Source organism: Dendropsophus ebraccatus, chromosome 8 (assembly GCF_027789765.1).
Source record: "Dendropsophus ebraccatus isolate aDenEbr1 chromosome 8, aDenEbr1.pat, whole genome shotgun sequence".
In the NCBI taxonomy this organism is placed as follows: domain Eukaryota; kingdom Metazoa; phylum Chordata; class Amphibia; order Anura; family Hylidae; genus Dendropsophus; species Dendropsophus ebraccatus.
In genome coordinates this window covers 51,863,632-51,880,222 of record NC_091461.1, presented here as the reverse complement: position 1 = coordinate 51,880,222, position 16,591 = coordinate 51,863,632, and the positions used below count along the sequence as shown (strand labels likewise).

Sequence of the window (16,591 nt, the reverse complement as noted above, 5' to 3'; positions counted from 1 at the left end):
TGTATTCTAGACCTTCTGCATCTGACCTCAAATATTCTCCTGTTTGCTGTTTTGGTACTTCGCCGCTTGACTGTTGCTGACCTGGTTTGTCTGACACCTCTAATTGTGTTTTGTTCGTCTGTCCGTGCTTTGTGTGTCGCACCTATTCAGTGTAGGGACCGACTCCATGGTTGTCCAGGCCATTTAGGGCCGTCCGTGGCAAGTAGGCAGGGTCAGTGGGTGGGGTCAGCTCAGGGCTCACTGTCCGTGTCTTGTCAGACTGCCTTTGCCATACTGACCATAACAAGTTATGTTTTAACCTAAAGGTAAAACCGGGTATATCCTGAGGGCTCTCAGGAAAGTGTGCACATATTTTGCCCTATATACGCATAAAATAAAAGATGTTCTCTTCTCCAAAAAAATCTAATTTAAATACAAGAAAGGGGTGTTCCTTGTCACTGCTATTATTTGCACTTGCGATAGAGCCATTAGCAGTAAGGTTAAGATTATCATCATCTGTTAGGGGTTTAAAGTATGGGGAATTAGAAGAAAAGTGGCGCTCTACGCAGATGAAATTTTTTTCATCTCTGGATGCAGATGAGTCACTGTCCCAGGGAAAGCAAATAATTCAAACTGAGGGAAACCAGTTCTTATGGCAATAGATGATACAGTGGAAAGACTTCAAATAGCTCACACAGCCTTAATTCCCCATCGGAATCTAAGTATCTTGGGATTACAATGTGAAATGAAGTTAGTAGCTGTATGTTGTTAAATTTGATACCTCGATATTAAGGTCTGAGCCAATTTTCATTTTTGTGTTTTCGTTTTTTGCTTCTTGTCTTTTAAAGGCCATAGCGCTTGTATTTTTTCACCTACAGACCCACATGGGCACCTATTGTTTGCATCACTAATTGTACTTGGCAATTTCAGACTTAATTTTTGCATAAAATATGCTGTAAAACCAGGAAAAATTTATATGTGTGGTGCAATTGAAAATGAAACACAATTTTCTTTATTTGGGGTGGTTTTGTGTTTACGCCATCTGTCCTATGGTAAAACTGACATGTTATACATATTCCTCAAGTTGTTACGATTACAATGATAGATAACTTGCATAACTTTTATTTTATTTGACAGCTTTTAAAAGATTTAAATCTATAAAAAAAAAACTAAATGTTCCTTAAAATTACTCTATTACCTTCCTTATAAAGCTTTTATCCTTTAGTCTATGTGGCTATGTGAGGTCATTTTTTGCGCCATGATGTGTAATTTCTATCTTTTTACCTTACTTGCTTATATGTGACTTTTGATCACTTTTTATTATAATTTTACTGAATTTGATGCAACCAAAAATGTGCAATTTTGCATTTAATTTTTTTTTGTCGCTTACGGCATTTACCATGCGAGATCAGAAATGTGCTAATTTAATATGTTTCTTTTTTTTATTTATGTATTTTTATTAATTTGATGGGGAAAAGGGCGGTGATTCAAACTTTTATTAGGGGAGGGGATTTTTTATTTTTTCACTTACATTAATTAGAAGCCCCCTTAGAGACTTCTATATACACATTGAGATAAATGCTGTGTATATAATAGAGTTCTGATCCATTAGATCAGTTCTCTATTGGTCTGGCCTGCTGCAGACCAGATCAATATAATATTGAACTGGAATAAGCGTCATTCCGACACTGAGGCCTGGCTGGCTAAGGGGAATGGAACCCCCCTCTGTGATTGCATCATGGGGGGATACCCCTTCTAAACACCAGGGATAGGCACCGCAGGGCATTTAAATGCTGCTTTCATTTCAGCTGCATTAAAATGTCCTTATTGGCGGGTGCAGCAATCTGCCGCACCTACTAATAGCCACAGTCCCGGGCTGCAGAAGACCCCTCTCTAAACCCCCCTCATGGCGTCATGACGTAGGAGATGCGTCATGGGTTGTTAAGGGGTTAATCGATACATTTAGCACATAAATATCAACTTGGTGTAAACTTCCACCTACAGTAGTAGAGAACAAAGCTTGTTAATGCCTCTACTATTGTATATATTACACAACTCATCGGTATGGATACCTTTAGCATATTTTCAAAAGATTCAATCACTCTTTAGAGGTTAATATGGAAAAATAGAGACTGTAGGTGGAGTTAATATTGGAGCTCAGCAGAAGCTGTAGCAGAATGGGCAGCATTACATGGAGGAGAACAGGGGCAAATAGCTACCTTGTGGTAAGTAAAACATGCATTTCGATACCTATTGGGAGAGTAGGCGGACCTACATTCAAAGCCGACTGTGATATCAGCACTGCTGACCCCTGCAACCTGGAAGTGATGTCAACAGGAAATTCTGTATACATGTAAATAAACAAACATACACCAGTAGAGTAGCAACAAGAGAAATTTGATTGACATGTGTAACAGCCAATCTTGTTGATTAACGGCCAAGATTTGAGGGAAAACATCCAGCGAAAAGAAATCCTATGGATGTTTGCAACCCGTCAATGAAAGGGGTCAAAGGGCGATGTCAATAATAGTTCTGCACAGTACACAGTCAAGCAAACTACAGCTGAATACAATGCTGTAGCTCCATATAAACTAGTTGTACCTTAGCATGGATGAGCTGTAATAGCAGATAATCGCAGGTAACCTAGTGGTCTAGTTGGTGTTTTACTTGGGCACTTGTCACGGCCAGAAGTGGTGATGCCTACCCTCGTGGTACACTAGCACTAGGCTGTATAAAAGGTAGCACTGGGTGTGTGTAGGTGCAGGTGTGGCGGATGGTATTGAAATGAGTCCAGCACTTAAACAGGGGTAACATTTTACTGAGCAATCTTCAGCGCAATACAGTTCAGACTTTTGGACAGTGAAAGTGTGCCAAAAATAATCACAAACAAAACACAGTGTCCTTCTTCCTGATGGACAACACAGAGCGTTTAGTTTGGGTACTTTGCACTAGTGCACATAGTAGTTTACTTGAGCAGAATAGATTAGGTGTAGCTTGAGTAAAATAGGTTGAGCAAGTTCCAATGGAGTACTTCAGCTGAAGGTCTTTTCTCCACTGAGGATCACTCCTCATCAGATGGATTTTCTTGACAATATAGACTATCCCAGGCATAGGCAAGGTTGATCTCAGGGGACACTTACCCGACCTTTGGGTTTAGCACTGCATACTAGTATCTCTCTCAAACTCTCACAAAACTTCAGTCTCTCTCCAACTCCCACCAGGAACATACTCTCCTAAAAAGGGGTGACTGGGACTAACCTCCTCATGGCGAGGAAAAAGCTAGAAAGAGTTAGGTGTAAGCGTGTGATAGGTGAAGACAGTGTGAGTCACCCAAGCTAATGATTATTCAACATACTGTAGTTGTGCATAAGGATAGGGAGTGAGACACTAAGTGGTAATGGTGTAAAACGATACCTATCATCCCAGAGTGTGACACCTGTCAGACATTCGTTTTGACAGGTGGAATACAAGATTTAGTGGCACATCTGTACTGGGACAAGGTATAAGCCATTTTGCAAGGTATATAGTCAATAAAGAACTATCCTCTTGAGGTCTAGTCTATTTTTGGCCTGACAAATTATTATTATTATTATTATTATTATTATTATTATTATTATTATTATTATTATTATTATTATTATTTTTTTTAGTATAGTAGTATTTCCATGAAATTTTTACAAGAGTGAAGACATTGGAGGAGATTTATCAAACATGGTATAAAGTGAAAGTGGCTCAGTTACCCCTAGCAACCAATCATATTCCACCTTTCATTCCTCATTGACTTTTTGGAAAATGAAAGGTGGAATCTGATTGGTTGCTAGGGGCAACTGAGCCAGTTTCACTTTACACCATGTTTGATAAATCTCCCCATTAAAAAACCGAAGTAATGTGAAAGTTTTTTTTTAGCTTCTTTCATTTTTTTTTTTTTATTAATAACAAGTCTTTGTTGAACAATTTTTTCTTGTTATTTGGCTGTTTCTTTCCTTTATCATAAACAAGACTACACAGATAGATATCAGGTACAATGTAAACAGCACTTTGGGTATTATGGAGAGAAGACAACAGTACAATTAATGTTCAGCAAACAAAGCTTTTATTAACCTTTTTATAAGCATTGTCTACAGACATAGGTGACAATGTCATTATTGTAACTTACAGAGAATTAAATACATCACTATGGTGGTAACTGTGTGAGGGATGGAAGTGATTAATTAGTTTATATGAGGTGGATATCATCTTGACCAGGTTTTATGGTCAAGATGCCAGGATTAACTTAATACCCCAATAACTAAAGTACAGTGGTACCTTGGATTACGAGCATAATTCGTTCCGTGATGGCGCTTGTAATCCAAATCCACTCTTAAACCAAAGCACATTTTCCCATAAGAAATCATAGAAATGCAGACAATTGGTTCCCCACCCCAAAAATAATGATTTATTTTTCAGAATAACATGTAAAACTAATGAAACAAACATTCAGAAACAGCAGAATATGTGATATTATAAGTTACTGTACAGTAATGGAGAGGATGGGAAACACAAGGGCTGACAGAGACTGCAGGGAGCATGAAGGAATTAGCAGGGCAGATGTGGGCACAGTATAGCAGCGCTCTCTGTCCGGGGAGAGGGGGGTTATAGCTATGAAGAGATTACCTCCACAGTCCTGTCCCCTGATGCAAGCCCCAGCCTGAAGTGGATCTGCCATGATTTGGAAGGTGAGGGAGACTTCCTGGGTCAGAGTACAGTGCTGTAGACCCCGCTATGCAGACCATGCCCCTCCTCCACTCGCGCTCCCACCCAGTTCAGGGAGCTTTTAAACCAAGGCGATGCTCTTGAACCAAGTCACAATTTTGAAAAACTGTGAGCTCTTAAACCAAAACGCTCTTAAACCAAGTTACTCTTAAACCAAGGTACCACTGTATTAGCATTAGCTTTTGATCTATCTGCACCTATATTGAAGTGCTTCTGGGATACCTAGTTACAAATAGTGTCTTTTAGTACTAGTGTATTTTATTTCTACGTCTGGGCACAGGTGTCATAGTAATATGTTAATTCTTTTTGATTAATTCTAGTATTATATTACATCTGTAAACATGGAGTGCAATCATACTATCTTACAAAATGATTAGTAGCTAAACACAGAATATATATATATATATATATATATATATATATATATATATATGCACATACAGTATATTTGTATTAGAGATAATTTAGCCACAAATGTTGAGTTTAACTGTGTGCCTTTAATGATCAAATCCCATCTTTTGTTGCCCTTACACACTCCCCTTCACTCTTCAGCTACATGCCCCAATTCTTCCTGCTAGTCTCTAGTTATTTTTATTATATACTAGAAAATGTACCCGGCGCTGCCCGGGTATAAAGTGTCAGTGTGTTAATTAGATTTGTTCTAAGGTGCCCAGGAGGCCAAGCTAAAGGTATTGTTTCATCTGAGTTAATCAGTGGAATTAGTGTATACCTGTAGTGCATAGTTGGAGGGGTTCTGTATACCCACAATGTATAGTTTTTAGGGGTCTCGCATATCTGTAGTGCATAGTTGGGGGGGCTGTATACCTATAGTGTATAGTTGAGGGAGGTCCTGTATACTTGCAGTGTACAGTTGGTGAAGGTCCTGTATACCTATACTGTATAGTTCGGGGGTCCTGTATACCTGTAGTATATAGCTGGTGCTGTATACCTGTAATGTATAGTTGGTGGAGGTCTTGTATACCTGTATTTTATAGTTTGAGGGTCCTGGATACCTGTAGTGTATAATTGGTGGAGGTCTTGTATACCTGTAGTATATAGTTCGGGGGTCCTGTATACCTGTAGTAAATAGTTTGAGGGTCCTGTATAACTATAGTATAGAGTTGGTGGAGGTCCTGTATACCTGTAGTGTATAGTTTGGGGTCCTATATACCTGTAGTATGTAGTTGGTGGAGTTCCTGTATACCTGTAGTGTATAGTTTTGGGATCCTGCATACCTGTAGTGTATAGTTTGGGGTCCTGTATACCTGTAGTATATAGTTGGTGGAGGTCCTGTATACCTGAAGTATATAGTTGGTGGAGGTCCTGTATACCTGTAGTATATAGTTTTGGGGTCCTGTATACCTGTAGTGTAAAGTTTGGGGTCCTGTATACCTGTAGTATATAGTTTTGTGGAGGTCCCGTGCACTTGTAGTGTATAGTTTTGGGGTCCTGTATACCTGTAGTGTCCTGTATACCTGCAGGGTTGTATTTACCCGTATGGCAGAGTTATTCAGTCACAGAGTGTTGGTATTGGTCATGTCTGGTATGGGGGTGTTATCCAGTCACAGTATGGCGGTATTGGTCAGGTCTGGTGTGGCGGTGTTATCCAGTCACGGTATGGTGGTATTGGTCAGGTCTGGTATAGCAGTGTTATCCAGTCACAGTACGGCAGTATCGGTCAGGTCTGATATGATGGTGTTATCCAGTTACAGTATGGTGGTATTGGTCAGGACTGGTGTGGCGGTGTTACCCAGTCACAGTTTGCCGGTATTGGTCATGTCTGGTATGGCAGTGTTATCCAGTCACAGTATGGCGGTATTGGTCAGGTCTGGTATGACAGTGTTATCCAGCACAGTATGGCGGTATTGGTCAGGTCTGGTATGGCAGTGTTATCCAGTCACAGTATGGCGGTATTGGTCAGGTCTTATATGACAGTGTTATCCAGTCACAGTATGGCGGTATTGGTCAGGTCTGGTATGACAGTGTTATCCAGTCACAGTATGGCGGTATTGGTCAGGTCTGGTGTGGCAGTGTTATCCAGTCACAGTATGGCGGTATTGGTCAGGTCTGGTGTGGCAGTGTTATCCAGTCACAGTATGGCGGTATTGGTCAGGTCTGGTGTGGCAGTGTTATCCAGTCACAGTATGGCGGTATTGGTCAGGTCTGGTGTGGCGGTGTTATCCAGTCACAGTATGGCGGTATTGGTCAGGTCTGGCAGTGTTATCCAGTCACAGTATGGCGGTATTGGTCAGGTCTGGTATGACAGTGTTATCCAGCACAGTATGGCGGTATTGGTCAGGTCTGGTATGACAGTGTTATCCAGCACAGTATGGCGGTATTGGTCAGGTCTGGTGTAGCAGTGTTACCCAGTCATAGTTTGGTATATCTGTTGTGCCCTGTATATACATGTACTGTATGGATGGAGTAGGGGGTCCTGTATATACATGTACTGTATAGATGGAGTAGGGGGTCCTGTATATACATGTTCTGTATAGATGGAGTAGGGGGCCCTGTATATACATGTACTGTATAGATGGAGTAGGGGGCCCTGTATATACATGTCCTGTATAGATGGAGTAGGGGGCCTACCAGTTATTACTGTGGATGTTGTAAGGCAGGTTCCCTAGCAACCATTGCTCCCTGTGAAAATGAAAGCAGTAATCCTATTGGTTGCTAAGGCTCCAACTGCTGTGTCTGCTGCAGCTAATTATATCACCTGTGTTTGCAGTGAGGAGATTTTCCCATTCATCTCTAAGAGGCGCATCTCTTCCCCCTCCCCCTCCCCTCCTGTACATCTGGCGGGGACGGGACCTTCGCAATAACCTTCCCGGGCACCCAATGTATCTGTGTGCCAAATTTGGGGTCAAACGGTTCAGGCGTTTGGAAGTCTATAGAGGACAGACAGACAGACAGACAGACAGAAGGACAGACAGACAGACAGACTTTGATTTTTATGATATAGATATTTTATTATGTACATGTATATTTTATATGATCTATTATATTATAAAGATTTATAAAGTGAAGAAGAAGAAATCTTTAAATAACACAATTTCTCTACAACACTTTTCTTTTCATATCGTCAATTTCAGCTCACAAAGCTCGCTCACATATTCCTCATTGTAAGGGTCGTATTTCAAGGCTTGTTCATAGCAATCAATTGCATCATTTCTTTCCCCATTAGTTTTATGGACAAACCCAAGCAAAGCAAATGCCTCTGCATCACGAAAATTATTCCTGATCTTCTTTGAGGAAATTCTTTTTAGAGCCTTTTCACATATTTCCTTCTCGCAATGGAGTATTTTAATCTGGAGACTCTTTTTATAGTAGTCAATGGCTTCAGATTCAGACCCGGTGCAGAATTCTTTGAGTTGTCCATAGCTGCAATAGATTTGCTGCTTCTCCTCATCTATAAGATTGAATGCCAAAACGACTTGCAATGTATCCTCTGCTTTCTGATATTCCTTTACTTCACGATATGCGTTTGCTAAGTCTACATATGCATACACAAATGTTTTCTTGTACTCTACTGCCTTTTCAAAATGAAAGATTGTATTTTGGATGAGATCATTTAATTCTTCTGAGTCCATTTCTCTGGCATACATGTTTCTGTTTCCAGACTTCTTTTTGTAACTGTAATACTTTTTCCTGTAACACAGTCCTACTTGGTGATGAAGAAATCCAGAAGTTGGGATGAGATTAATGGCAGTTTTTAAGGCTCCCAAGGCCTCATCCACCATCCCAGCTCTCCTGTAAAACTTTGCTACATACCGGAGCAAATATGGAGAGCTTGGGGCCTGTTTTAAGGCTTCTTCAATGTATGTTTTTCCTTCATCACTTCTATTAAGATCTTGAAGCTTCAAAGCAAGTAGCGCCTTCACCACTGCATCATTTGGATTCTTCTCTACTGCCCGTTCCAGTAGCTCTATGGATCTGCATTCTGAAGCTGGACATTGTCTGCCATTAAAACCTTCCAGTCTATAGACCACAGTTGCATATCCGGAGTTCCATTCAGGATCTTCTGGCTCTAGCTCCAAAGCCTTCTCAAAGCATTGTTTTGCTTCTTTATAATATTGGCCACAAAATTTGAGTAGAGTCCAGCCCTTTTCCCCATAGATTTCAGCTCGGTCTGGTGTATCTTTTAGTTTTTTACAAATCTGCTCTACTTTATCTATATATTTTTGAGACTCTTCATACTGGTTTAAGTAGTAAAGCACCCAAGCATAATTTCCATATGTCACCAAATATCTGTGATCAGTTCCATCTGGATTGTTCTCTTTAATCATTTCTTCTGCTTTCCCCAAATTGGCAATTGCTTTTGGGCAGTCACCTTTCAGATGCATCACATAGGCCAGTAGATTGTACACCATGTATTTGTTCCTGGTGACAAGAAAAGTCAGCTGATCATACAATCTGTCTTCTAATTCTTCAGGGTCTATGTCCTTCAAAAGAAGTTTCCATGTAAAGTGACATTTGAGTTGTAGCAAATGCAGCTTTAATGCTCCTTTTGATATCCCACTGTGAGAGAAAATAAGAGATTGGTATTAGTGGTTGAGTAATAAAAAGTTATAATATATACAAATAAAATACGGTATATATACTACATAAGTCACTAAACAGGGCCACTATATACAAAATGTAGCTAGACCGTTCTTTGCATTGCATCCTGTATAGCTAATAGATACTGTAGCAATGTCATTTTTTGGGGTCTCTAACTTGGATCTCTTCCTGCATATGGACATGTTGACACATCCATGGATGAAATAGGCACAGCTTTGGTGCCCGTGCCAGCCATGCCATGACCGGAGCATCTATAGGGATAGCAGATACAGAAATCTTCCTCGTTTCAGCATTGAGGCACTGCGATGCAATTACATTGTCATAAAGTTAGATATGACAACCGGAGGCTTCACTGAGGCCTCCAATGTCATAACTTTGGAAGCCTGATCTGTATGCCTTACTATGCATTACTAACAGGCATAATATGGCACTACAGTGTATTATATATCTGATCAGGCAATCAGATAGTTAAAGTGACACTATTACCCCTATTTGCATTTTGACTGCTCTCCACAGGTGTAAAGGGTAAATGTTACAGCTTTCATCACTTATTTTATATCACACCTCATGGTGCTTGTTCTGGTAAAAAGTTGTTTTTATCACCTGTGGATTGGTATATGTGGGCCTATACGCGGCCTATGTGCCACATCGCTCCTCCCCTAGCGCCACTTAGCCCCGCCTCATATGTGTCAACATCGCAGCGTAGGCCCCGCCCCCTCAGCGGCCATTGGTGTGGGACAATCTAGTGGGGGTGGGGCCTAAAGCTTTAGGCTGGCTCTTCCAATGGATGCTGAGGGGGAGGGGCCTATGTGGTGATGACCTCACAGATAGGGAGGGGCTAAGTGGCGCTAGGGGCGGAGCGATGTGGCACATAGGCCACGAGGCCCCCCCCCACATATACCAATCTACAGGTGATAAAAATGACTTTTTACCAGAACAAGCACCATGAGGTGTGGTATAAAATAAGTAATGAAAGCTGCAACATTTACCTTTTACACCTGTGGAGAGAAGTCAAATGCAAATAGGGGGTGACAGTGTCGCTTTAAGTTCCCTAGTGGGAAAGTAAAACAAGATGTAAAAGTAAAAAAAAAAAATTGGAAAAAAAAAATTAAACTAACATAAACACAATGGGGGAGATTTATCAAACATGGTGTAAAGTGAAACTGGCACAGTTGCCCCTAGCAACCAATCAGATTCCACCGTTCATTCCTCACAGACTCTTTGGAAAATGAAAGGTGGAATCTGATCTGAATCCACTTTTCACTTTACACCAGAGGGAAAAAGTGTCCCTGGCTCAGTTGCCCCAAGCAACCAATCAGATTCCAACTTTCATTTTCCAGTCTGTAAGGAATGAAAGGTAGAATCTGATTGGTTGCTAGGAGCAACTTAACCAGTTTAACTTTACACCATGTTTGATAAATGTCCTCCCAAGTCTTCAAGTACTTATGTACTGCTGTATGCCCTGCAGAAAGTGGTGTTTTCTTTCCAGTCTGACACTGTGCTGTCTGTCATCACCTCTGTCTTTGACATTAACTTTCCAAAGCAGGAGAGGTTTTCTAAGGGGATTTACTACTTTTCTGGACAGTTCCTGTCACTGACAGAGGTGGCAGCAACGCTAAGCTGCGGCTTACTCTTGTTTGCGGGTGCTGGCAGCGGCACGCATCTCCGCTGCTCCGACAGGCTTCATTCTATGGTTTGCTAGATTCCGCCATCCACCCGAAGAATGAGCAGGTTCATTCTTCGGGCAGGCGGCGTAATCTGGCAAACCATAGAATAAAGCCTAAGGGCCAGTTCACACTGAGCAAGATCGTCGGAAATCCCGCCATGCTTAGTGTGCTGCTGTAAGTGAATAGAAAGGGCGCGTGCTCGTCCACTCCCTCTCCGCTCAAAGAACTAACATGTTAGTTCTTTGAGTGGAGAGCGGCGGCAGTGGACGAGCGCGCGCCCTCTCCATTCACTAACAGCAGCACACTGAGCACAGCGGGATTCCGACGATTTTGCTCAGTGTGAACTGGCCCTATATGAGCAGCAGGGATGCGCGCGGCCACCAACATCCACGAGCAGGGATGAGCTGCAGAATCCGCGGTGGTATTCCGTAGTGTGCATGTACCCTCAGACTGGAAAGAATACACCACTTCCTGCAGGACATACAGCAGCTGATAAGTACTAGAAGTCAAGATTTTTTAATAGAAATCATTTCCAAATTTGTGTAACTTTCTGAAGCCAGTTGATTTAAAACTATTTTTGTCTCTGGAGTGCCCCTTTAAATAACAATATTTTGTTGAACAAGCCCTCCACTCTGGATCTGCATTTGCTAATTTGAATGATGCCATGAGACTGAATATAGAGATGTCTTCTATATACATTATAGCAGAAAGTGGACATTAAATCAAATCAAGTAAAATGTAAAGCACTTGTCTATCAGCATATTAAATAGTCAAGCCATTGTGTAGTTTAATTCACAAAACATAAAGAAAAGGTATTTACCTCATTCTGTCAGGTTTTGTGTCCCCCCTATCTGTGTGAAGAAGAGTACAGGATTCTGTTCCTGATCCTGCCTTCATGCTTTTATAGTCAGAAAATCCTCATGGTGACGGACACCAGCATCAACAGAGGGAGGGGAGAAGGGAGAAATGATACTGCCGAGGAACACTAGAAAATGAAACTTTCTCATGCCATTTAGATAATAGAAACTAAAAGCAGCTACAGTATGTTATATAAGCAGAGAGAGTGAAGCATATTACAGATGTAAATGACTAGTAACTAATTTTCCTTAGTTTCAGTTCTGATTATACACTACAAATGAGTGACAACATTGAGAGCAAAGTCAACAGCACAACTGGAAATTGTGCACCCCTCAACAGACTGTACCCCAAGTCTGTAAAGAATCAGTCTAAAAGTAATGAGACAACACTTTCAAAACAAACTGTGACTTTTATTCACCAGTGAAATTTGCCTTTTACAAGCATAACATATAAGTGTACACAGCAAGTATATACACAAGTAATACATGTGGTGTTGCACCGCCATGATGACGTTATGACAGGTGGTAGTGAGAGCTTAGCCAAAAGTGTAAGTGTCATGTCGCCAGTGCTAGTCCAGCACACAGGTGTAATGTTGGTACCTGCTTTGTATAGTGGCTGACTGTATTCCCCAGAAATGGTCGTTGACCTGCCGGGTTGTGATGGGTCCCTTTGGCTCTTTTCACAGTAGTCCTGAGTGGCAAGTGACCCACCCGGACTATAGAGATTTATCAAAGGGTGTTAAATTTAGACTGGTGCAAACTGCCCACAGCAACCAATCACAACTCAGCTTTCGTTCCAGCAGAGCCTAAGGGTCCTATTCCATGGGCCAAGCAGGGCCCGATCAACGATGTAAACGAGCGCCGATCTGGGCCTATTCCTCGTTTACTGGGCCTATTCCACTGTCTTGATGATCGTTAGCAAGGGCTGCAGGGACATTGTTACCAATGTCCTTGCAGCCCTTGTTTCATACATTACCTGTCCGGGCTGCAGGTCTTCTTCTTCTTCTCCTGGTCCCTCTTGAACGCTGGCACCAAACGGAAGGTGCAACAAGGTGCTTGCTGCTCGCGTTCTTGTCGAATCTCCTCCTCTCTCTCAGAGAACCGGACGTCAATCCGGGAGGCCAGATGGATCAAGTTATTCAAAGAGAGGTTGTGAGGTCTTGGCTAGAAAGCATGTCTTTCACATGACTAGAAAGGCCCCTCTTGAAGGTGGCAACTATAATGGTATTATTCCAGTCAAATTCGGCGGCTAACATGCAAAATTGTACCACATACTCCCCTATGGAGAAGTTACCATGGTGAAGATTGAGGAGGGTGATCTCTGCAGAAGAAGCTCGATTTGGCTCTTCGAACACGCACTGGAACTCTGCCCAGAAGGCCCGGAGGTTAGCTGTAACTGGATTGTTTCAGTCCCACAACGGTGTTGCCCAGGCCATGGCCTTCCCCTCCAGAAGGCTGATGACGAATGCCACCTTGGAATGTTGAGTGGTGAACTGGTTGGTCAGAAGCACGATGTGCATGGCACACTGGGTGATGAATCCTCTGCAAATCTTGTTGTCTCTACCATACTTAGTAGCATGTGAGGTGTAGGTTCAGGCCAAGAGGTGACATTACAGGCTCCTAAGGTGGTGGAGTCACTGGAGGAGCCTGTTGTGATGACGCACGCTACTGCAAGGTGGCAGACAATTGCTGGATCTGCTGCGACTGCTGCTGGATCTGTGGAAACTGCTGGGCGACAACTGCTAACAATGGTGTAAGCCACACCAGGGAGTTGAGTCTAAGGGGCCGCTGGTTTTTACCATTGCCTGCCTGCAGAAACCACAGGCAGGAACAACGGAGAGCTGGGAGCACACTCTAAGGGAAGCATGCAGAGGCTCCAACAGGGAATGTCAGGACAGTTCCAGCTTTAATAGGGAGGGGATTAGGTGCACAACCAATCAGGGATGCATTGTCCCTTTAAAGTGTCACTGTCATGAATTTTTTTTTTGCAGAAATCAATAGTCCAGGCGATTTTAAGAAACTTTGTAATTGGGTTTATTATCCGAAAAATGCATTTTTATCATGAAAAAGCAGTTTGAAGCTCTCCCCCCTGTCTTCATTGTTCTCCTATGGAGAGAGCTAAAGAAAAGACCAAAACAGGACAACAAAGAGTTAATCTACAAATCCCTCACCCGTTATCTGTTCTGACCATCACCAGTGACCTGTCTGAGCTCGGATTACAGCTGTCACCCAGCTCCGTGCCTGTAATCCTCTGTTATCTGCTTTCTGCTGCTGGCTAACTCCCTCCTTCCTCTTCCCCCCTCCCCTCTCCCTAGAGCAGACAGGGTACGTCTCCTGCAACAAGTCACAATTTTCAGATTTTTCAGAGTGGATGAAAAAGAGGAAGGAGGGGGGGACCTGGGAAAAGGCTTTTTACATGCAGATAATGGCAGATTTGGCTAATAAACCCAATTACAAAGTTTCTTAAAATCGCCTGGACTATTGATTTCTGCAAAAAAAAAAAAAATACGACAGTGACTCTTTAAATCAAAGAGAGCTGCCGAACGCGCTCTAGGGGGCGGGGTAGAGCATGAAGAGACTGGAACATGGCGGGGTAGGGCGCCTGGAGGGGCTGAAAGGTAAGCAGCACCGAACCCCTGCATATGGGCTCCGGTGCCTGCTGTGAGCCGGGAACAGAGGGGAGCACAGTGGCGGCAGCGGGCCGAAGCACAGGACGCCACGGCCGTAACACATGGTGACTTTTTACTTAAAGTAAACTTTAGTGCAATACAAGGCAACAATAGCAATGGTGATAACTTTGAGAGCAGGTGACAGAGATGGAAAACAGGTGAATAAATAAAGATAGCTTTGAGAAAGTATTGGACTTGTTCTGAGACCAACTTGAGTACAGTAGTGGGCTTATGGCTGGCTCAGGGTAATGGGGACCTGTCTAGACTCCTTCAGCTGTGGGGGTCACAGTTATAGTACCTCCTGCAGACCTTGTGCAGTGCTTCTTGAGTACCTTGTGCAGACCCTGTTCAGTGCCTCTTAAGAACCTCCTGCAGACCTTGAGCTGTGCTTCTTGAGTACCTCCTGCAGACCTTGGGCCGTGGTTCTTGAAAGAGAGAAGTAGACCCCCAGCATAGGCAGGGTAATCCCTTTTTCCCCTTGACCACAGCCTCACCACCCTTGCCCAACATGGCACAGCCCAACATGGCTAGAAAGATAAGGCTTTTGTATGGAATCCCATGCCCTGAGGCCAGGCCTGTGTATAAGTTGCATCAGAAGCTCTGACTGTGTGGCTTAGTCCCTCCACACCACTACTGACAAAAGTCCTCCCACCAGGAACTGACCTCTCTTTTATAGGGGAAACAAAGCTTTGCTGTGATTGGTGGGGAATATAAGGAATAGGAGAAAGAAAAAGTGTAATAGGTGGAAAAGTGAAAGGGAAAGGGGAAAACACCTTCACCTGTGATTGGACAATAAAGTAACACATAACAATAAACCGTGAATTAATTTCTCTCCTTTAGCTGTGCTAAATAGAAAAAACATGTACATACAAAACAGGGTGACACCTAGTGGGGAAACACATAAACAACTCCTTCACCCCCTTTTGTGCGATACCTGACAGAGGTATTTTACCGAGGTGGTATAAAGCTTAGTGTACCACCAATACCGGGACACTACACCTCTATTTGTCGTACTGTGTTAACAGTGATAACCAGTTCAAGTGCTCTTGTTGAAAGGCAAGAATAGTGGTATAAACAGCAATATATATATATATATATATATATATATATATATATGTATATATATATGTATATATATATATATATATATACACCGTATTTTTTCGCTTTATAGGACGCGCCTTTTGATAAGACGCACCCCTGATTTTAGGGGGGAAAAATAGAAAAAAAAATATTTTGCTCATTGTCACAGTTTGGAGATAGCAGCAGTGTAATCGGTGCCAATGCCCCCATATAGTGCCCCATATAGTAGCCAATGCCCCCATATAGTGCCCCACATAGTAGCCAATGCCCCCATATAGTGCCCACATAGTAGCCAATGCCCCCATATAGTGCCCCCCATAGTAGCCAAAGCCCCCACATAGTAGCCAATGGCCCCACATAGTAGCCAATGCCCCCATAGTAGCCAATGCCCCCATACAGTGCCCTCATATAGTAGCCAATGCCCCATACAGTGCCCCCATATAGTAGCCAATGCCCCCATATAGTAGCCAATGCCCCCATACAGTGCCCCCATATAGTAGCCAATGCCCCCATACAGTGCCCTCATATAGTAGCCAGTGCCCCCATATAGTAGCCAATGCCCCCATAAAGTGCCCCCATATAGTAGCCAATGCCCCCATACAGTGCCCCACATAGTAGCCAATGCCCCCATATAGTAGACAATGCCCCCATACAGTGCCCCCATAGTAGCCAATGCCCCCATATAGTAGCCAATGCCCCCATACAGTGCCCCCCATGGTAGCCAATCATCCCTGCGACTAGAAAAACAACAGGCTACTCACCTGTCCGCCGGCCCAGCTGCTCCTCTCCCGACACTCCGGTCTCCCGTCATCCTCCAGCACAGGCAGCGGGGGACAGAGAGACTGCAGCTGCAGAACACTTCCGGGACACAGGCAGCGTCTCTGTACCCCACTGCCTGTGCCCGGAGGATGACGGGAGACCGGAGTGTCGGGAGAGGAGCTGCTGGAGCCGGCGGACAGGTGAGTAGAACAGCGATCCCCTCCGCCCGCCCAGCCGGCCCCCTCCATTGCCGCTTAGCCGATCA

General features: G+C 43.1%; 1 protein-coding gene across 1 annotated transcript; it reads right to left on the bottom strand.

Annotated features, from left to right (window-relative positions):
- Positions 1–7,710: 7,710 nt before the first annotated feature.
- Positions 7,711–11,855, bottom strand: LOC138798572 (interferon-induced protein with tetratricopeptide repeats 5-like). The gene is made up of 2 exons (XM_069979086.1): positions 11,779–11,855; positions 7,711–9,249 (listed from the first exon to the last, which is right to left on the bottom strand). The coding sequence occupies exons 1-2, from the start codon at positions 11,853–11,855 to the stop codon at positions 7,806–7,808; spliced, it is 1,521 nt and encodes a 506-aa protein (XP_069835187.1). The 3' UTR covers positions 7,711–7,805.
- Positions 11,856–16,591: the final 4,736 nt, after the last annotated feature.